Source organism: Monodon monoceros, unplaced genomic scaffold (genome assembly GCF_005190385.1).
Source record: "Monodon monoceros isolate NGI ecotype Baffin Bay Population unplaced genomic scaffold, NGI_Narwhal_1 Super_Scaffold_9, whole genome shotgun sequence".
NCBI classification, from domain to species: domain Eukaryota; kingdom Metazoa; phylum Chordata; class Mammalia; order Artiodactyla; family Monodontidae; genus Monodon; species Monodon monoceros.
This window is the reverse complement of record NW_021703786.1, coordinates 45,759,433-45,778,472: the sequence shown is the minus strand read 5'-3', so window position 1 is coordinate 45,778,472 and position 19,040 is coordinate 45,759,433. Positions and strand designations below refer to the sequence as shown.

At 49.2% G+C, this 19,040-nt stretch overlaps 1 protein-coding gene across 3 annotated transcripts in view; it reads right to left on the bottom strand.

Moving 5' to 3' along the window:
• Positions 1–18,491, bottom strand: part of CTC1 (CST telomere replication complex component 1) — an 18,636-nt gene extending 145 nt beyond the window's left edge. The window contains exons 1-23 of one of the 3 annotated variants that reach the window (XM_029212956.1): positions 18,439–18,491; positions 14,838–15,001; positions 12,168–12,405; positions 11,809–12,017; positions 11,330–11,474; positions 7,729–8,019; positions 7,498–7,626; positions 6,751–6,983; positions 6,447–6,624; positions 6,152–6,352; positions 5,504–5,630; positions 4,778–4,892; positions 4,306–4,633; positions 4,138–4,227; positions 3,703–3,896; positions 2,795–2,856; positions 2,525–2,699; positions 2,141–2,218; positions 1,332–1,476; positions 1,176–1,240; positions 758–923; positions 520–646; positions 1–364 (exon numbers count right to left, since the gene is read on the bottom strand). The exon at positions 1–364 is cut by the window's left edge and continues 145 nt beyond it. In XM_029212956.1, coding sequence (XP_029068789.1) covers positions 225–364; positions 520–646; positions 758–923; positions 1,176–1,240; positions 1,332–1,476; positions 2,141–2,218; positions 2,525–2,699; positions 2,795–2,856; positions 3,703–3,896; positions 4,138–4,227; positions 4,306–4,633; positions 4,778–4,892; positions 5,504–5,630; positions 6,152–6,352; positions 6,447–6,624; positions 6,751–6,983; positions 7,498–7,626; positions 7,729–8,019; positions 11,330–11,474; positions 11,809–12,017; positions 12,168–12,405; positions 14,838–15,001; positions 18,439–18,471 — 3,633 coding nt within the window. In that variant the 5' untranslated portion in view covers positions 18,472–18,491 and the 3' untranslated portion in view covers positions 1–224. Of the gene's footprint in view, positions 365–519; positions 647–757; positions 924–1,175; positions 1,241–1,331; positions 1,477–2,140; positions 2,219–2,524; positions 2,700–2,794; positions 2,857–3,702; positions 3,897–4,137; positions 4,228–4,305; positions 4,634–4,777; positions 4,893–5,503; positions 5,631–6,151; positions 6,353–6,446; positions 6,625–6,750; positions 6,984–7,497; positions 7,627–7,728; positions 8,024–11,329; positions 11,475–11,808; positions 12,018–12,167; positions 12,406–14,837; positions 15,004–18,438 lie in introns of those variants that run through there. The other 2 variants (XM_029212959.1, XM_029212958.1) reach the window with 2 other exon arrangements.
• Positions 18,492–19,040: the final 549 nt, after the last annotated feature.

Here is a 19,040-nt window from a genome sequence, read left to right as displayed (position 1 = left end):
AACAGCAACAGCACCATGATCTGCCTGTTTCCACAATCTCCTCAAGGCAGGCTGTCATTAGAATAGGAGAAATAACAGTAGGGTAGCATTTTGTGAATCCAGGGATCTGGGGTCCTGGCTCAATCACAGAGAAGGTAAGAGCCATGACAAGGGGGAAGAGCTGAAGCCCAGTCCTCAAGGTCTCCAGCAGGGCAGGAAGAACTTTCAGGCCACTACAGTTCGGGTTAGCAGGAGGAAACTAAGGCCCCCAGGGCACTGGGGTGCTCAGGCTCCTGGATAGAGAGGCATGACAGTCGGATCCTGGGATTCACACGAGTCAGGAAAGGGAACTCCCCACACTGGAATCGCTGTAGTCGAGGAGGTTCTGAGATGGGAAGAGAGGAAAACACGTATCCTATGAATGTGGTTTTTAGTCCTCGCCCACCATGCTCCTCCCCGACTCCTGAAATCCCCTATCAATCCCTCCTCCCTCTTCCTCTTGGGACCCATCTATCTACACCCCTGCCCTTCCACCCTTACCTAACGGGATGATCTTGGAGGGTTTCTTCTCAAGCTCAAAAGAAAGCACAATAGGGCGGAGGACAGAGAAACTGGTACACAGTGTCCAGAGGAAGAGGGTCAAGGGCTCATCAGTCTTGGCTGAGGACTAGAAAGGGAAACTCGGGTTTCAACAGAACTCAAGTTTCTAAACGCCCTCTACCAAGCCCCCAGGAATTTGGGTATCTGAGCCCCCGCCTCCCAGCCACATCTCACCCACCTCAGGTTGGGCTCCAGGCCCCGTGAATTGCAAGGCCACTGTCCCTGGCCCTCGAACGAGCTCGAGGAGGGAGGTCCACTCACTCGGACACAGTCCTAGTGCTGCTGCCACTTGATGATTTCTACAGGTCACCACAGCCTCGGCAGTCCCATCCTCCACCAGGAGCCTGGGGGCGGGGGTGGGGGATGGGGAGTAGGAAATAGCAACTCCCACAGCGAACCCAGGTGGCCAGTCACCTGGACCCAACACGACTCCCTCTCCACCTTTTCCAGTCGTTAGCTCACTTTACTCTCATTCGTTGATTTGAAAATATTTATTAAGCAATTCCCACAAGCCAGAAATTGTGCTAACACTGGAACAGCAGACACAAAGTCATGTAAGTGGTGGGACGGGCACCCACCTTGTGCTCTGCTCTCACCTGATGCTGGCCTGGCTTATAGATGTCTGAGTGGGGCAAGCAGGGCTCTGACGAGTACACCTTCCCTGGAATGAAGAAAGTGGTTGGGAAAATCCCCTGGATCCCATCACATCCCTCTGGCACCCTGCACCCAGCTCGGCCTGTTCCCTCTCATACCTGCGGGCAGATGCTGGTACAATGAGCACACACCCAGAGGAGCTGAAGGCTGAAGACCGAAACGACGTGGCAAGAGGCAGTGGCCCGGAATGGGGCCTTCTCACCTTGTAGAAGTTCGGCTAGGTAGATGTGGGGCAGGGGGGCACTAAAGAGAGAAAGGGATCAAGAAAACAGCCAACAGGGTTCTAAAAGCAGGGTGTGTCTGGAAGGACTCAGCAGGCATATGGATGGGGACAGTAGTGGCTTCTGTGCTCTCCTGGAAGCCCCATGGCCCCCATTTTGACTCTTTTTTTTTTTTTTTAGTTTTTGCTGCGCCGGGTCTTCGTTACAGCACACGGGATCTTTAGTTGCGGCACGCGGGCTCATAGTTGCGGCACGTGGGATCTTTAGTTGAAGCATGCGGGATCTAGTTTCCCAACCAGGGATCAGACCAGGAATCAAACCTGAGCCCCCTGCATTGGGAACGCAGGGTCTTACCCAATGGACCACCAGGGAAGTCCCCCCATTTTGATTCTTGATCTCTGATTGTCATCAGTTATTTCTCAGTCTTGAAAAACCAAGACGTTAGCCAAGAAAGATTTGTATTTTGGACTGAAAAGCCTTGAAAATCCTAGAACGCTAAATCTTTCTGGGTAAAATGATAGGTACTGGACATCTTTTATTTGAAGCAGAGGAAATCCTTGCAACTCAACATATTTTGCTAGGAGTGGAGAAGACTGTAGTTATGGCAAAAATTCCAGACCCTGGAACAAGTATGGTATGCAGATGTGAGGCTGTGAAGTTTAGGGACCGGGGCCTGGGCCACTGACCTGATTGTGGTATCTGGGGGAAAACTCAGGACCTGCACACAGGTAGATGACCGGAAACAACAGTAAACATTGTGGGATCTGCAGGGGGAGGAGGAAGAGTGATGAGGAGAAAGAAGTCAATGTGAGGTAGGAGCTGGGACTGCAACACAGGCCAGGCCACTCCCCCGAGGGACATGCCCTAACCCCGGCTCTACTGGAGCAGAGGGAAGAATAAGGGAAGGACGGGTCTGGAACATCTCGCGGGGGCAGAGGGCATAAACGCCAGAGAAACACAGCAAACGTAATACCAAAGAGAAGGTGTCATTGCCACACACGTAGGGGCGAGCGTTCAAGAGAACCACATCAGTGGGAAGGGGAGGCAAGGACATCAACACAGATCTTCACCTGGAAACCTTTTTCTCTAGCTGGTTAAAGTAGACTCGGGCTCCTGGAAGAAGTCCCCGTGGGGGAGGCAAGTGTGGGTCTTCAATATATATGTCCAAGTGAGGGGGGAATTCGCAGTCGGCCGTCTCCAGGGCTACGGTGAGCTTCACACACCGTCTCGTGGCCCCAGAGCTCCCTACAGAAGGAGAGGCGAGGGGTCAGTGGTCTCTCTCAGGATCACAAGGTCCCATCACTCTATTTCATACCTTTCCCCAAAAGAGATGTCATTACCAGGCTTTATCCAGAGATGTGACAAAATCTCAGCTGAGAAAGACACCAAGGAATCTGTGAAACTGGAAGGTCAGAGAAATACAGTGAGAATGGAGGCCTAAGAAAGCAGAGACTGGAGTCAGACCCAAGGACAGAAAGGAGTTACAGTGTCTGCCGGAACATTATCTATGAGGCCCTGGAAAGCCTTGCACTGTCTCAAACCGCATGCTAAAAGTAACAGGGTTCATGGGAAAAGCAGGGTTGTGCAGATCACTCAAAACCCACACAGCCTTGCACTCAGAGGCCTCACCAAGAAACGCCCCAGCAGAGGTGAATCTCCACTTGCATTTACACCTAGAATCTCAGTCAGTCCACTATTCACAGCTTTGTATGCTGGGGCCCATGCCCACTCCCTTCAAATCACAGGTCCTTGAAAACTTTCACTTGTGATAGGGATCAGCTTTGTAAAAATTACACATGTAATCCAGTAGGGTGTTTGTTTGTTTACACAGGGGGGAAGTATCTCTGCAGCTTCTTCAACTGCACTGCAGCTACCCCGAAAAAGCCTACACGAGGAAAGTACAGCTGTTCCTGAAGCCATAAGTTAGCCACTTCTTGCACCAAAGGAAGGTTCTTCCCTAAAGCTTGTCAGCTTTTCCTTGTTTTTTTTGTTTCTTATATTTCCTTTTATTGCTGAAGCTTTTCCTGAACTGTGAGAAAGCCTGCTCAGTCGTTTCAGAACAGTAACATACTGGGGGAAAATCAAGTGTGGAACACAACTTGCATCTTAGAGTGACATCATTCCTCTAGGAGCTAAATCACGTGCAAGAAACACACACTGTAGCAGAGAACGGGCTGTTCATCCCACCCAACGACGGCAGAGGAAGAGAGAGCAGCCAAACTAGCTGGAGAAGCTGCTGGACATTTACTTGCCACTGAGCAGGTCAGTCAGCGAGGATTCAGGCAGTGCCCTGCTGATACCCAGCACCTCTGGGATGTCCTGGGAGCTCACAAGTTCCAGGGTCCACTCATCCTGGACAGTGAGGCAGGACGCACAGCCAGCCAGCTCCGGAGGACGCAGTGATACGCAGGATGAACCACCCTCCTTGAACAACATTGGTGTCTGCCAGGAAATGGGGAGATGATTGTCTCTGAGTGTGTCCTGGTCCAGAGACAGGTTCCTAACATACTACGACCCAGTTTTGTTGCCTCTCTGGAGCCTAGTGAAGGAAGTGATCCAGACACAGACAGGCCTTCTATTTGATCTAAATCCACTCTTCTTCTAGGAGACCTAGAAGTTCCTCTCCAGACCCCAAGCCAAAAAATGCTTTCTGGGGAAGGGCATGGTGAACTAGGGCACTCACGGGAGGGCCAGGGACCACGAGTCGGTACACTTGCCCTGGGTGCAAGAACTCAAACCAGCGGACTGAGGAGCTGAGGAAGATGAGGAGAACCTGAGGGGGAGAGCAGGGTCCCTCAGACAGGAGCTGGGGCACAGGACGTCAGGTCCCAGGTCCCAGGCCCCAGTTTACCTTCTGATCCGAGTTTTCACCTTCCCTGGGCTCGGGTGGGCCCCATCCAGTTCCCTCCTTCCTCTGGGTGCCCCCAAGCCAGCTCCCTAACACGAGGAAGCTGAGGGTGGGCTTGGGCACCTCTGAACTGGCTCCTGGGGGGACACAGAAGTTCCTCTTCATCAGTGCCTCCTTGTGGGACAGCAAGAACAGCCGGCTCTGTCCTATGTGGGGACCCTCTGGCAGGGAGGGCTCTGTCTGAGGAGGCCTTGAGGAGGTGGCCGAGTGAAGGACGGGTCTGGGCACAGACAGGATCAGGGCATCAGCCAGAAAAATCTGGACATAGACTCTGTCGGGAGAGACAAGGAATAGGTTTCTTAGCGATGCAGGTACTGGATGTTGTGGGCCCCAGAGTTCTACCACCTGCACCGGGCCCTTCCCCTTCCCCTTCCCCTCAGGGTCTCAGAGGACAGCCACCACCCTAAGGACCAACCTGGCCTGCTTCTTCTGCATGAAGCCTGTCATGCTCAGCTCCTTCCAGGAAGGGAAGCTGCTTCTGACATTCCTTTCTATGACCAACTGGAACCTCTCTGCCCGCACCAGGCAGCCTGGAGGAAGAAAGTTTTCTATTTTGGCAAGAGGAGAGGATTGTGGGATGGGCAGTAGAGCCGACCGCCCTGCAGGTCTCACTGCCTGACTCAGGCCAGAGCTGCTCCCCTAACACAACGTGAAGGCCTAGGCCTGAGCCCCATCTTGGAGGAGTCATACCTCCAAGGGAGAAACCATTCCATCTGCATGGCCAATCCCACCCCTGGCCACCTAGGCTGAGAGGCCTTGATTCTACTTTCTCATAAATCCCTAAAACGCCTGTTCCGAGATCTGAAAAGCTTTCCTCTCCAGGGTTTCCCTGCCTACAAACCTCAATAAGCCCAAATAAGCCCCATTACTCTTCCACACTAAGAAGGTAAGAAATGGAAGTTGTCATCCTGGTGTGCCTAGGGAGGGAGAAGTGAATGTTGGGAATTGTAGTTCTGGCCGGGAACCCCTTGCTCCTTTACACCACCTGCCAATACCAGCCTCCTACACCTCCCGCCAGACTGGTTGATCAACGGAAGCCACTCCAGCATCTCTAGTAAATCCCAGCAGTGCTTTCTGCCAAGCCCCCAGTTCAGAGAACCTCTACCCCACCACCATCTCTCTCCACCTCTGAACTCCAAACCTATGAGCCCGGGGTCAGTGAGGGGCTGCGAGGGCTTGGTCAGGAGTAGGCAGGGGAGGGAACCGCTTTGGTCCTGAAGTCGCAGACAACCTTTACGAGATGAAGCCACCAGAATCCCAAGCAGAACCTACAAGGAGATGAAGGCCGAGGCATCAAGTCTTATTAAACAGATATACTGAGCATCTACCATGTGCCAGGCACTGTGTTAACTGTTAGAGCTACAAAGTGAACCACAAAAACATGGTTTGTGACCTCAAAGAATTTATAATGAAGTGAGGTAGACAGATGTGGAAAAAATGCACCTGCATTCACACATTTAGTAGCCAGAGAGGAAGTATACAAATCGAGGTTGGAGCTAGGAGACCATGGAGGACCTCCCAAGACATAATAAGGAGTTTGGGTTTGATTTTATACACACTGGTAGAAACAAAAGAAGCAGTTAAATTAAGAGAGTTTTATAATCGATGTTCAATTGTACCCCACCCCTTTCTAGTTGCTGCAAGAGAACGGATTAGAGGGGGCCAAGAAGAGGTGGGGTATTCTAGTTAGAAGGCTAGTGTAGTCAAAATGACAAGAAAGGACTACGGTAGTCGTAGTGAAAATGGCAAAAAGAGGAAGTCCCCTGAGCCCCGCTGGAAACGCACTTACCGGGGCCGGGTGGAAGGCAGAGGGCAGCAGACAGAGCCAGGACCAGGCCAGGCGCTGATTGAGTTGGCAACTGGGCAGGTGAGAAGCCTCTGGGAGGGGCAGAAGGGTCTTAGGGTCAAAGGAGGCCCAGGCCCTGCACTTCCCTTCCTCTTTCAGGGCGGCCAGTGTAGGGAAAGAGCAGGGGGTCTGCAGTCGAGCGTACTGTCAGAGAGGAGACATCAGATTATGTTCCCCCTGTGCCCGGGCTGTGCCCCAGGGCGTCAGCTCTGCCAACTCCATGCCCACATCCTCAGACCTTCTGCAGCGGACACTGATGCGGCTCTTCAAGGATCTCGCTGTGTGTATTCCGACCGGGGCAGCCAGGTGGAACGAGAACCTCCAAGGTAGGGGCCAGGATTTGTAGTCCCAGGCTGGGGTTCCCAGGCGAGGAATGCTGCAGGAACTGGTGGTGTCTCAGCACATGGGGACACAGCCTTGGCCACGGAAAGAAGTGGAGTCACTTCCCCCAAAGACCCTGTCTCTCCCAGAATCTGGCTTCGCTGACAGAGGAAGTGTCCCACTCCCACCGCCTCCCCAGCCCAGACCCTCGTCCTCCTCACTTGCAGGCCAGCTCCTCCAGGGCCTTGGAGGCCCACAGGTAGAGGGGAAGTCCTAACTGATGTTCCCACACCAGCTGCTCATACAGGGAGGCCCCGGGGGCTCGGTGGGAAGACTGAGTCTCAGGCATCAGACGAGAGAAGCCCTGAAGTAGAACGGCGCCACGGAGGCAGGGGGCTAACATGGGCCTTCTTGTCCCCCCACCCATTGACTGCAGGAGGTGAACATCCTGGAGCTGGGGAGGCAGAAGGGAAAAAGCAACTCAGTGATCCCAGGCAGAGTTAAATGCAGTTTTCCACTGCCTGGGTCCCAGGAGAAATATAATTTCTCCTTTACAGGTCGTTTCCCTCCAGCCCCTTATGCCTCGCCTTCCATCACAAGGTGCTCCCCTGCGGTAAGGCTTCATCTCCCAGGAGCCTCACTCAGCCTTTCTGTGGGCCCGGGGGCTCCTGGCCAGTGGGGCCCTGGCTGCTCACCTGCGCTTCAGCTCCAGTTGGAAGGCCCTTCTGGAAAGGAGAGGCTCTGGACCTAACTGCTCCTCCCAGAGCCCCACTCTCTACTCCCTTCTGACCTGAGCTCTCGTCCAAATCATTCTTAACAAAAGCACCCCCGCGCCCCAACACACATTTATTATTTTTATAGTCTTGCTGTAGAGGCGTCGACCTGCTGCAAAGAAGGACCAGCCCGTAAAGGTAAGACAAGCTACTGAAAGGGTCTCCTTCTGTCACCAGCCCTGGCCCCTCACATACCTCCAGACGGACTCCTGGTCGCACTACCCGCCTGAGGCCATGGAACTGCTGGTAGGCAAGGCAGAGCCCCAGCTGCCCGTCCAGCTCGTAGAGGCCCGCAGGCTGATTCAGCGTGCCAGTGACCGTTCCCTGCAAAGAAGCCAAAGGGCCAGGTGATCCGTGTTCCCATCCTCTGTGGAGACCACCACGTTTCCTGCCCTTCGGGCTCAAGGATCTCTCACTTATGCTCACCGTGTATGATAAGAGCCTGGAGTCCCGGACGAGACCATCTGGACCTGGACCCTTATTGTCTTGAGGATTGCTGAGTATGGGGAGTGGCTGGGGGTTGGTCTCCAAGGGGGCTCCTTCCAGCTCCAGTTCCAGCTCTCGCACACATTCTGGTTTCAGTGGCAAAAGCCGGGAGGAGGGACTGGTCATCCAAATCCGGTAACGGTGACCAGGAAGCTTGGACGCTCGCAGCTCCGTCAGCACATAGGCCTTATGAGGCCAAAGGGCTCGGTGCCACACCAGCTGGGCAGGGATCTGGCTTGTGCGGAAGCAGGCAACACGGTACGTGAGAGGCTTCCCATGATGCTGCCCCTCTGCCAGGGTCCCTTCCCATCACAATGTGACCCTCAAAGGCCTACTCCTCGAGAGCCTTTTCTTGCCTCTTCATCTTCCCTGTTCCCCAATTACATCTTAAGCCACAGAACTCTCAGGCTCTCTCCCCTCTCACGGAAATGGCAAATATTTCCTAATCCCTCCCCCAAGGCACAAACCAGCCCTACAACTTTCTCCAAAATACATAAATATTCCTTTCAGAAAATTCTGCCCTTTCCCCATCCCACTCCAACATACAAACCAGCCATACAAACAACGTTCATTTATTTAATCAGTATGCACACGGTACGTAAGTATCCAGTATTGGGATAGATGTTAAGGGACATATCATAGACTTCTCTCATCTCCAACATATTTCAAACCACGGGGAAACACAGACACAAACCCAAGTAATAACATGGAGCCATGTATGATCAAGTGGCAAAAACAATACACATCCGGTAAGGTTTCAGAGAAAGAAAGAGGTCGGGATGGGCTGGAATGATCAGGAAGGCCAAGTGAAAGAAGCTGAACTTGCCAAGGTCCTGAAGGCCATCTCTGCTTTGCTGACGTAGAGAGGAGAGAGAAGCGGGACTCAAGCACAGGCAACAACACAGAAATGTTCAGAACCCAGAATGAGCAAGGCCGTGAAAACCCTGGCCGGGACGGAGGAGGAGTGGCCTTGGTAGTTGCAAGAGACAGGATGGAAGGGCCAAGATGAAGAAAAAAACCCAGAAATAACATGCTGAAGACTTTCAGTCTTTCGGAAAGGGAGAGACATCCAAGTAGGAAAATAAAAATGAACGGCAGAGGGTCTCCTATGGAATGGAGCAAGGTGGCTGTTGAAGAAATTTAAGCAAAAGGAAAAAAGTTACATAGATGAGACCGTTAATAAATATAACAATCTTCTAGGGCATGTCCCTCCCAGAGCACGGCTGCCATTCTCAGGGGCTTCAAAACACACTGATGACTCTGGATACCGGAACTTCACAGTCCCCTATGCTCGGCTTCACAGGCCCCCATTTCTCTCTAAAACCAGCTGAGTACCACCAGTCAGACCTTGGACGTCACAACTCATCATAAGGTATTGCTAAGATTTCACTTAAGCTTACTGCTTATGCAAAACAAGTAGCTAATGATGGTTTGACTGAACACACGAATGAATGACTGAATACTATTGCTTCTGCTCTCCCCTGCTCCCCCTGGGCTCACCAGACTTCCTCTAACCTCCTACTAGGACCTCCCAATATTGCAGCCACTTCTCCTTTATTCAGACGTTGAGGTCCTTCCCTTCCTCTGTCCGAATGCCAGGATCTGAATACCTATCCCCTGAATCCTGCCCTTTTTACCCACACTTCACCCTTGAGTTTACAGCATCACAGCCCTCTTTCCTCAACTCTTCTTCTAAGACAAAAACCCTGCTGAGGAAGACAGACCCACACCACCCCAGGGCAAAACACTGACGCTAACCCTCTCCAGCTGCGCCTCCGTCACTGCTTAGCGATCTCTTATCCTCAACTGCCTGGTACAGCAGTTTACCCTGAACCTTTACTCCTCTCTTCAGAGTTCAGTCTTTCTAGACATGACCTCACTCCTCTATCATGGAGGTGATTCACTGGGATCATCTAGAGTGACAGTATTTCACCAATGTGTCTCTTCAGCAGCCTGTAAACAAACCAAGATCACTCCTCCCCTGACCACCCAGACTTATTCCAAAGCCCACCTCTGCACCCTCACAGTGCCTTGTGCATGTGCATGTCTCTACCCCAGCACTTATGACCCTGAACAGTAATCACTGACTCACTTATCTGGCTGAGAGCTTCCAGAGGACAAGAGCCATCAACTTACTCAATTTTGTGCCTCTGAAATGACCAAAGCTCCTAGCATACAGCATATACTCAATAAAGGGCCAATCTTGGTACAGGTGATACTCCAGTCCCAGACAGCCCTCCCTCTCTTCTAGGGATTCAAATCCTAGCCACCTTCAAGAACCAGATCGAGTCTAAACTCTCCCTCCTTAGGCTTCTCTCCACATAATAAACTCTAGCTAACCTGCTATAGCAGTTACAACTATACCACACACCTTGGAACTTACACAGTGTTCTGTATTATTCTCTGCTTGCTTTACAAATCAATATGATATAGAATCTACAGTAAGATTATAAACTACCCAAAGGGCTTGGCCTACTTTAGTTGCCCTGCAGAAATTCAAGTGCATTTCAGAGCTTTCCCCCTCGAATGAGCCAATCCTACCATGCCCAGAATTTTTGAATGCTCTAGGAGACTTAAAACATTCTAATGTAAACAATATACATAAGCTCCTCTTTAACCCAAGAGGAAAAAACAAGATTAGAAATTTGGGTGGTTTGTAAGCGTTTTCAGTTTCTTTATACTCTAATTACTGTTACTCCAGCTCATGACACACACAGATACAGGTAAGAATTCTTAGAGTGCTAGTAAATTTCATAGTTTCCTTTTTCGATATGCATGTTAAAGAGCCCATTCATCCTTTAATTGTTCTGAATGCTTCTGAAACGTTATTCAGATAATTGTATAAATCATATAACAATAATCAGTATAAAAATGAATGACTTTAAAATCATACCAGGGACTTCCCTGGTGGCGCAGTGGATAAGACTCCGCACTCCCAATGTAGGGAGCCCAGGTTCGATCCCTGGTCAGGGAACTAGATCCGACGTGCATGCCGCAACTAAGAGTTTGCATGCCACAACTAAGGAGCCCATGTGCTACAACTAAGGAGCTGGCAAGCCGCAACTAAAGAGCCCACCCTGCTGCAACTAAGACCCGGCACAACCAAATAAATAAATATTTTAAAAATAATAATAAAAAAAATAAAATCGTACCAGTTGATGTAAAAAGACTCAACAATAAGTACCAAGTTTTACTAAAAGTACATGTATTTCATGTTTTATGGTGTTAAGATAAATACTCTCCTTGCTCATTCTTCTAATGCAGGGGAAAAACAAGTGATTCTGGCAGGTTTTCAAAATGGGACACATGATACGAAAGTTGTCTCCTCGAATGAGCTGCACAGCAGGGAAGTCTACTCCCCACCTCCTGTATGTAGGGAAGGCATCACTCACACTGTTCCCTCAACAGCACTGTTCCAGAAATAACTCTCCCCAGCTGTCCTCCTTTCCCACCTGGTTCCTCCTATGATGTTATCTTTCCTATTAGGAGCTCGTACCCCACTCCCATACCTCCACACCCCTGAATTGACCCTAATCCTCACCTGCACGATGACAGACACATGGCTGCCAACTGAGGATGATCCACCAAGAGACAGGATGAAGTAGGCTTTCTTTCGACTTTTCACCAGAGCACTCAATCGAACCAGCTCCCCAGCAAGGTTTGGCTGCACATTTCTGTGCTTGCTTCTAAAAAAAGTAGAGACAGAAGTCATTTTTATTTCTCTCTTTTTTTTTTCCCCTACAAATGCCTTCCTTTCCACTATTACCTAGTAGTGATGTAAAATTTCCATAGCCCAAAGCCATTGTTCTAAAAACCTCCTTCAAACTCTACCTGCCCTTAGATAAGGCACACTTCCCTGGAAGAATCTGGCTCTTAACTTTCTGAGAGGCCCCACTGTTCCCCTGATTGGGAACATTCCATCTATATTACTCTCAATGCCTTTCTTTCCCTCCTTCCACTGACCCACCATCATCGTCCCAGTTTTACAGTGCTGCCTTCTCCGCTACACGGAAGAATTACCTGTGCCTGAGCAGGTGGGAAGCCATCTCTGGGTAGAGAACAGGGATGGGGGTGAGGGGGCCAGGACTGATGGTCAAGGGAAACACTGGCACAGGGGCACCCCAGAGCTCCAAGTGCCCTTCTCCTGAGGACTTCATTGCAGGAGGGAGGTAACTCCAGCTGGGAAACAGAAAGAGATGGCCCAACCAAGAAAGGTCCAGATCTATGAGCTAGAAAAGACCAAGGGCAAGGATTAATCAGGACCCTGGCATCCAGTCCACCCCCTTCCATCTTTGTTCCCTCAGAGACTTAATTGTCTTGCTCCCTAGACACCATTCTTATTAGTATCTGAGGGATCTGACTGCCCCCTTCCTACTCACCTCACAGCCCAGGGTACCAGTGTTATCTCTTATATAGAGGCTTCCATTCCTGCACTCTTGTTCCAAGTCCCCTGATAGGTCTGTTAGTGTCCCTAAAAGTAAAAGCCGTTCCCGGGGCAGGGGGACGCCACGTGGTCCGGCCTCTTTGGCCCAAGCCTGGTACGCAGTACTGCTCCAGGACAAGTGGCTGCAGCATGGGAGACGTTGGTGGGTCCTGAGGTCCTTTACTGAGACAAAGCTGCAGAGTGAAGGGAACAGAGGTTTCGTAAAGCTATGTTCAAGCCTAGGAATTTTATCCTCAACCCCAACAAATCCCCCAAGATCCCAAGGAAAGATCAATGGGGAACCTGGACTAAGGAAGTTTGATTGATTGAAAAAACTGGGAGTGAGGGCCTAAGAAAATGAGGATGGGGTCTGGGTCCAAACACTGGGTAGTACCTAGGGAAGGCAGGAAGAAAGTCTGTGCTGAATCATATCTTGAACAAGACAGTGCCACAGAGAGGACCCAGAGAAATGGAGTGGGAATGTAAGAGCAGCCTGAGGAGATGAGCAGGTGGGGAGAACATTTTAGAGACAACACAAACTGCTCCCCTGACAGCATCTCAGCTCTCAGCTCCGCAGAGAACTTCAGTGGGGGCACTAAGGCATCTGCCTAATGGCTCAACCTCACTGGCCCCGGCCAGGTTTCCTTCCTAGTCTGGAGTATCACAGTACTAGAGACTGGCTGGGAAGCTGAGGCTGAGGTGGGAGTTGATATCACAAGCTCCCAAATCTCAAGAGATGTTTGAGATCAACCATTCTTAAGCAAAGTGCCGCAACACTGCTGAGTCACTACCAATTGTGAGGTATATCACAGAGAATGTGATACAAGTTAAATTATCAAAGTTGTGATAGATTCACATTTTTGTAATACCATTATTACATTCCCACGGTTTTTCCACTCATTTCCACTCCCATGGTTTTTTCAGCGGAAAAGAAACAGGATAAGGTTACAAAACATGACAATTTATCCTCCTTGTTGCACTCATGAACATAAGCCACATGTGAGTGCTAAAGATTAGAAATGCTGCTCTAGATGGCCCACTCCCCTTCCACATCTGCCTCATTCCTCCCCAATGACTTCAGAGCAGATAAAAGGCAAAGTCAGAAACTAAAATCGTTGCACGCCTGCTATACACATACTGTACTGGGTCCATTCATGCTCAATACTGCATTGAATCTTCACCAAAAACCCCTGGAAACACACCAATGAGGAAATTTACAGAGGTTCAGGTACACAGTGGTGTAGGTGGCAAAGCCAGGTATGTCTCACTCAAAAGTCTTTTTGTCTTTCCCTACTTCTGTAAAAGCCTAGGAAAAACAACCGGAGGGAACCGTGCCTTTACCCTAGGCATCTTCAGGACAGAAAACAGTAAGGATAGGGGTCACTTTTCTCAGATTCTTCAGGGTTTGGGTCAGGAAACTGAAGGTGATAACCGCAGACCTTTTGCATGGGCCACTGCCCTCCAACTTTCAAGGCCACCACAGTACCTGGCACACAGCAGGCACTCAGTGAAGGGAAATGGAAAAATGAATGAATATTTATACCTGTCAAATAAATTTTACTCTATCCTCATCCACCATCTTCTACATATTGTGCTATCTAGTCTACATTTATCCTGAAGAATAACAAGAAACTTAAACAGGTTGCAAGTTTTCTAAAAATTGCTGACTTACCACTTTTCAATTATTCTTTTTGGATTTTCAGTTATTTTTGGGAAATAACAAAATAAACAAAGCTGAACAGATTTCTGCCTTTTTTAAAAAAGGAAAAAACTGTGATACGTTTATTCACGTAACAGAATACCTTACGGCAGTTAAAATAAATGACCTAGAGCTATCAATGTGAATAAATCTCACAAGTATAATGTTAAGCACAAAAAAGCAAACCGCGGATGATACACAAGGTATGGTACCGCTTATACAAAGTCTAAAGGTATGTAAAACTACTGAATATTGCTTAGGGATAGATGCATGGATAGAAAAAACTATAAAGATATTCACAAGAATGATATACCCTCATACTCCAGATACTAGTTACTTCTATGAGGAGGTAAGCAGGTTTCTTTTTGCAGAACTTTTCGGAGCCTTTAACATGTCAATGAGCCTCATGATTCTCCTAGAGAAGTTTATCTTATGCAATGTCTCTCAAACTTATTTGGCCATGGAACCCTTTTCCTGTAGTACTTTATTAACATTGCCTAGAACGGTTTAGGAATGGTAGTACAGTGTTAAAAAGGACAAAAACAAAAAAGCACCTTCAGAAGACCTCAAACTCAGGTCTTTCAAAATCAACGATCTACACTTGCTGAAGTCACAGTCTGTATCTTAGTCTCCTAATGCACAAAACGAAATAGTATCAGCCTCTCTCCCCACTTTGAGGGTTCTTTTTCCGTATTTTCTTTCTATCTTCTCACGCCCCTCTCCTTGTCTCTAAACTTGACTTGAGCCAATTAAGGAGAACTACAAGAAAAGGAAAGCACCTTGATGGAGAATGAGAAAGACTGGCAGAAGGTGTTTTCTTTAGACCACCTTTTCCTCCCCTTAAGTTTCCCCTTAGTCAACTCAAATGATAAGTCCTTGCTTTTCAATCCTAAATTTAACTTTCCTGGGGATCCCACTTCTCCTTACCTGTAGCTGAGGGGCAGTGTTAAACCCTGGTTCCTTCCCTGGGGCAACCAGACAGTCTTCACACAGTCAATTACCAACTGAGTCAACTGGACACCAGGCTCCTTGCCAGGTGGACACAGGGTCTCTTCGATGAAGGCCTGGGCAGCCTCAAGCCAGGCTTGCTCCTGAGGAAAGTGAAGCAAGTTCAAACACCTTCCTGACCATCTTGCCCACCAAGGAAACTGGGGAATAATAAAGGAATAGATTTTTTTTAAAAATCAAGAGGGAGGACTTCCCTGGTGGCACGGTGGTTAAGAATCCACCTACAGATGCAGGTGACATGGGTTCGATCCCTGGTCCCGGAAGATCCCACATGCCGCCAAGCAACTAAGCCTGTGTGCTACAACTACTGAGCCCGCACACCACAACGACTGAAGCCCGGGTGCCTAGAGCCTATGCTCTGCAATAAGAGAAGCCCCCGCACTGCAACGAAGAGTAGCCCCCGCTTGCCGCGACTAGAGAAAGCCTGCGTGCAACAACAAAAACCCAACACAGCCAAAAAAAAAAAAAAAAGTCAACCGGGAAAAAAAAGAAGATGTAAAGTAAAGCAGTTTAGAGCTTGAAGAAACCTTAGAAGTCTTAGTTTAGCCAATCAACTTAGAATACTGGCCATCCAGCTTTGGTCTTGCCTCTTTCTTTAACAAACCTGTACCGATCCTTAAAGTGCTCAATTAGAATAAATATTCCTTGTGAACTCTTCTTTGAGCATCCCCGGCAGAATGCTGCTCCCTCCTTGGAGCTCCCACAGTACCTTGCACGTGGAGCAATGACCACCAGATACAGTGGCAGCCCACCTTCTATGGGGTCTGATTCTAAAGCCAGCAAGTTGAAAAACAAGACTGGTCTAAGGTCACCCTCAAAAAAAATCCTTTAAATTGCTCAAAAGGAATAGTACATAACACTGTACAGTAATATGGAAATGGAAATGTGCCTAATAATAGACATTCCATAAAAGGACATAAGCAGAGGGGCTTCCTTGGTGGCGCAGTGGTTGGGAGTCTGCCTGTCGATGCAGGGGACATGGGTTCATACCCCGGTCCGGGAGGATCCCACATGCCGCGGAGCGGCTGGGCCCGTGAGCCATGGCCACCAAGCCTGCGCGTCCGGAGCCTGTGCTCCGCAACGGGAGAGGCCACAGCAGTGAGAGGCCCGCGTACCGCAAAAAAGGACATAAGCAGGGTATAATTTTTAAGCATCCCCTCTTTTTTTAGTGGAGTGTATACATTTGAGTGCCTATAAGCTAAATATATATGAGATACAATCCCACTGGAATTGTTTCCTGTTCTGTCTTTGTAGCTAAGATGTGGGCTTCCTAAGGAGGACAGGAACGATCTCTGTATATGTACCAGATTCTGGGGACATAGTAGCCTTTATATATAGATAACTCTAGGGGAGGGGGCCAGTTTAGCCTACTCCTAGTGCTAAGCAGATTTATTTTAAAATTCCGACAGAGTTCAACAATACTTAATGACCTTTACCCTTCTTGATCCCCAGTGATAATTCAAAACCATTATAGCTCTATCCCTGCTCCTCCAGTCACTCCTCCACATCCAGTTAACCTTTAGCAGCTTGAAAACAGCTTGAAAAACCAGTGTTTAAGTTCTAGATGACTTCAGTGTCCTTGTGGATGGCCCTATCATTGACTTTCACCTTCACCCCATCTCAGTCAAACACTCTTGTTCATGGTCAGTGTTGTCAAAATTGGACCAGGTTATCACTCAGAACTGCCCACCAACATCAGACTCCCATTTTTTGCCTTTCTCTCTTGATCTTCTCTTTTAGCTCCTATTCCTGAGGACCTGTCCATTGGCACACCAAATACTACGGCTTCTCAAAGTGGTGCTGATGCCTCAGAATCACCAAAGTTCTGTTTAAAATGCAACTGATATTTAGGTGATCCCGTCTATTGACTCAGACGCCAGGAGTGGGTGGGGTGGGGGGAGTTAGCTCCAGAGTGTGTTTGGAACTTGGGTCTTGTGTAGGGAAAGGAAGAAGTGAAAGAGGACATCCACATGTCATGGCAGAACTATTCGGTTGAGGGAGCTATTTGCCAAGTTAGTGAACATTGGAAGAGGGGTGGATTTTCTGAAAAGCTCAGTGTTGGGCATATGTGGTGCCTGTAGGTTGGCCAGATGGATATAACTAGAGCTCAGGAGAGAGATCACAGCCAAAGCAGAGATTTAGGAAAAATCAGCATCTATCACTGGCTATTAAAGCCATGCAGTCAGTGGATGAGGTCGAGAAGAAAGTGTACAGTGTTCTCAAACTTCGGCCTATATCAGTATTAATCTGGGGAGCTTACTTAATTTAGATTCTATCTCCTCAGTATCTTTTTACTCTGTTTTCACCTCTGGAACCTCAACATCGCTGCCATGGTCGGGGTCACTACCATCTCTTACTACATTTAAACCACAGCGTTCTAACTGACACTCTCTAGTCCAGGGGTCCCCAACTCCCGGGCCATGGACCGGTACCGGTCGGTGGCCTGTTAGGAACCAGGCAGCATAGGAGGAGGTGAGCAGCGGGTGGTGAGCAAGCGAAGCTTCATCTGTATTTACAGCCACTCCCCATTGCTCGCATTATCGGCTGAGCTCCGCCTCCTTTCAGAGCAGCGACGGCATTAGATTCTCATAGAAGCAAGAACCCTACTGTGACCTGCGCATGTGAGAGATCTAGGCTGTGCACTCCTTATGAGAATCTAACGCCTGATGATCTGAGGTGGAGCTGAGGCAGTGTGACGCTAGCGCTGGGTAGCAGCTGCAAAAACACATTATCATTAGCAGAGAGGTTTGACTGCATAGAGACCATAATAAATCAATGTGCTTGAATCATCCCGAAACCATCCCCGCCAAAAAAGAAACTGTCTTCCACGAAACCGGTCCCAGGTGCCAAAAAGGTTGGAGACCACCGCAGTCCACTCTCTACTCTGCTACCTCAGGAAACGAAAACAAAACTTATCCACTCTTTTGCTTAAAACCCTTCAATAACTCCCAATTATCCTCCGGTTGAAATCACTGCCTACCAAGACTTACGAGGCTGTCACCTTTGACCTCTCCACCACCACCCAGCTGAACTTTTTGAGTTTTTCAAAGACACCTGCTCTGTCTCTTGCCTTTGAACATGTTTTTTGCCTCCGTCTTGAAACCTCTTTTAGCGCTTTTTTTTTTTTTTCCTTGCTAACTCCTGCACGTACTTCGGGTCTCAGAAGCTTTTCCAGATTATCGGTTACCCCTTTCCCATACAGCTGCGTCAGAGGTCTCCCCCAGGAATCCACACCCCCACAGTTAGCCGTTCGTCTGCTCCTGGCTTCCCATTGGGCTTGAAGCCTAAAGAGTGGACAGAGGTGTATTTATGGTTCACAGCCGGCGCCACAGTCATAGTGGAATAAATGTAATCGCAGAACCAGTGAGAGGGGCGGGACGAAGAGCCTCACCGTCCCCCCTCGCCTGGGGGCGGCCAGCTAAGTCAGGGAGGCAAAGAGGCAAGGTGGAGCTTACAGGAGCAAAAAGAAAATACGGGACAGGCAAGAAAAAAGGGACGAGGGTCACAGAACAGCACTCACGGATCCAGGAGCCTCAGCCCGACAGGCAGCCATGATGCTCTGGCGACTCCACCCCCTGGAAAGCGCGCCGAGGCTCGAAGAAAGGCTGGTCCGTGACGTCATCGGCGGGCGCTCCCCCTGGCTCCACTTCCGACTTCTCCCCATTCAGCGTCAGGACCTCTCTGCTCCCCTGCCACCTCTGTCTCCGACTCTGGCACCCCGACTCTGGCACCCCCAAGCCCTTCCCCAGTGATATCCTGTCTGGTATCCGTGGGGTGGCGGAGCTCAGGAGCTCAAACACAGCCATTCTAGCTGGTAATTCCTATGCATCTTTCATCTCCCTGATTCTGCCAAGCAGAGAGGTGTTTCCTCCTTAATGCAGCACATCATTCATACTTGCTTTATGGCCTTAACTCATTGCTGTAATTGTTTAACTATTTTCCCCACTTGACTGTGAGTACCTAGAAGCTTTATTCTATTCTTCTTTGTATTTGGTGCCTAGGACAGTGCTTGTTGTTAAATAAGAACTTGATAAATTTTTGTGGATCTACTAATAAAAGCCTCTGCTCTCCCTAATTTAGTCAACCAACCAATCCATGTCTTAATAGGCAGTGGAGTGCACA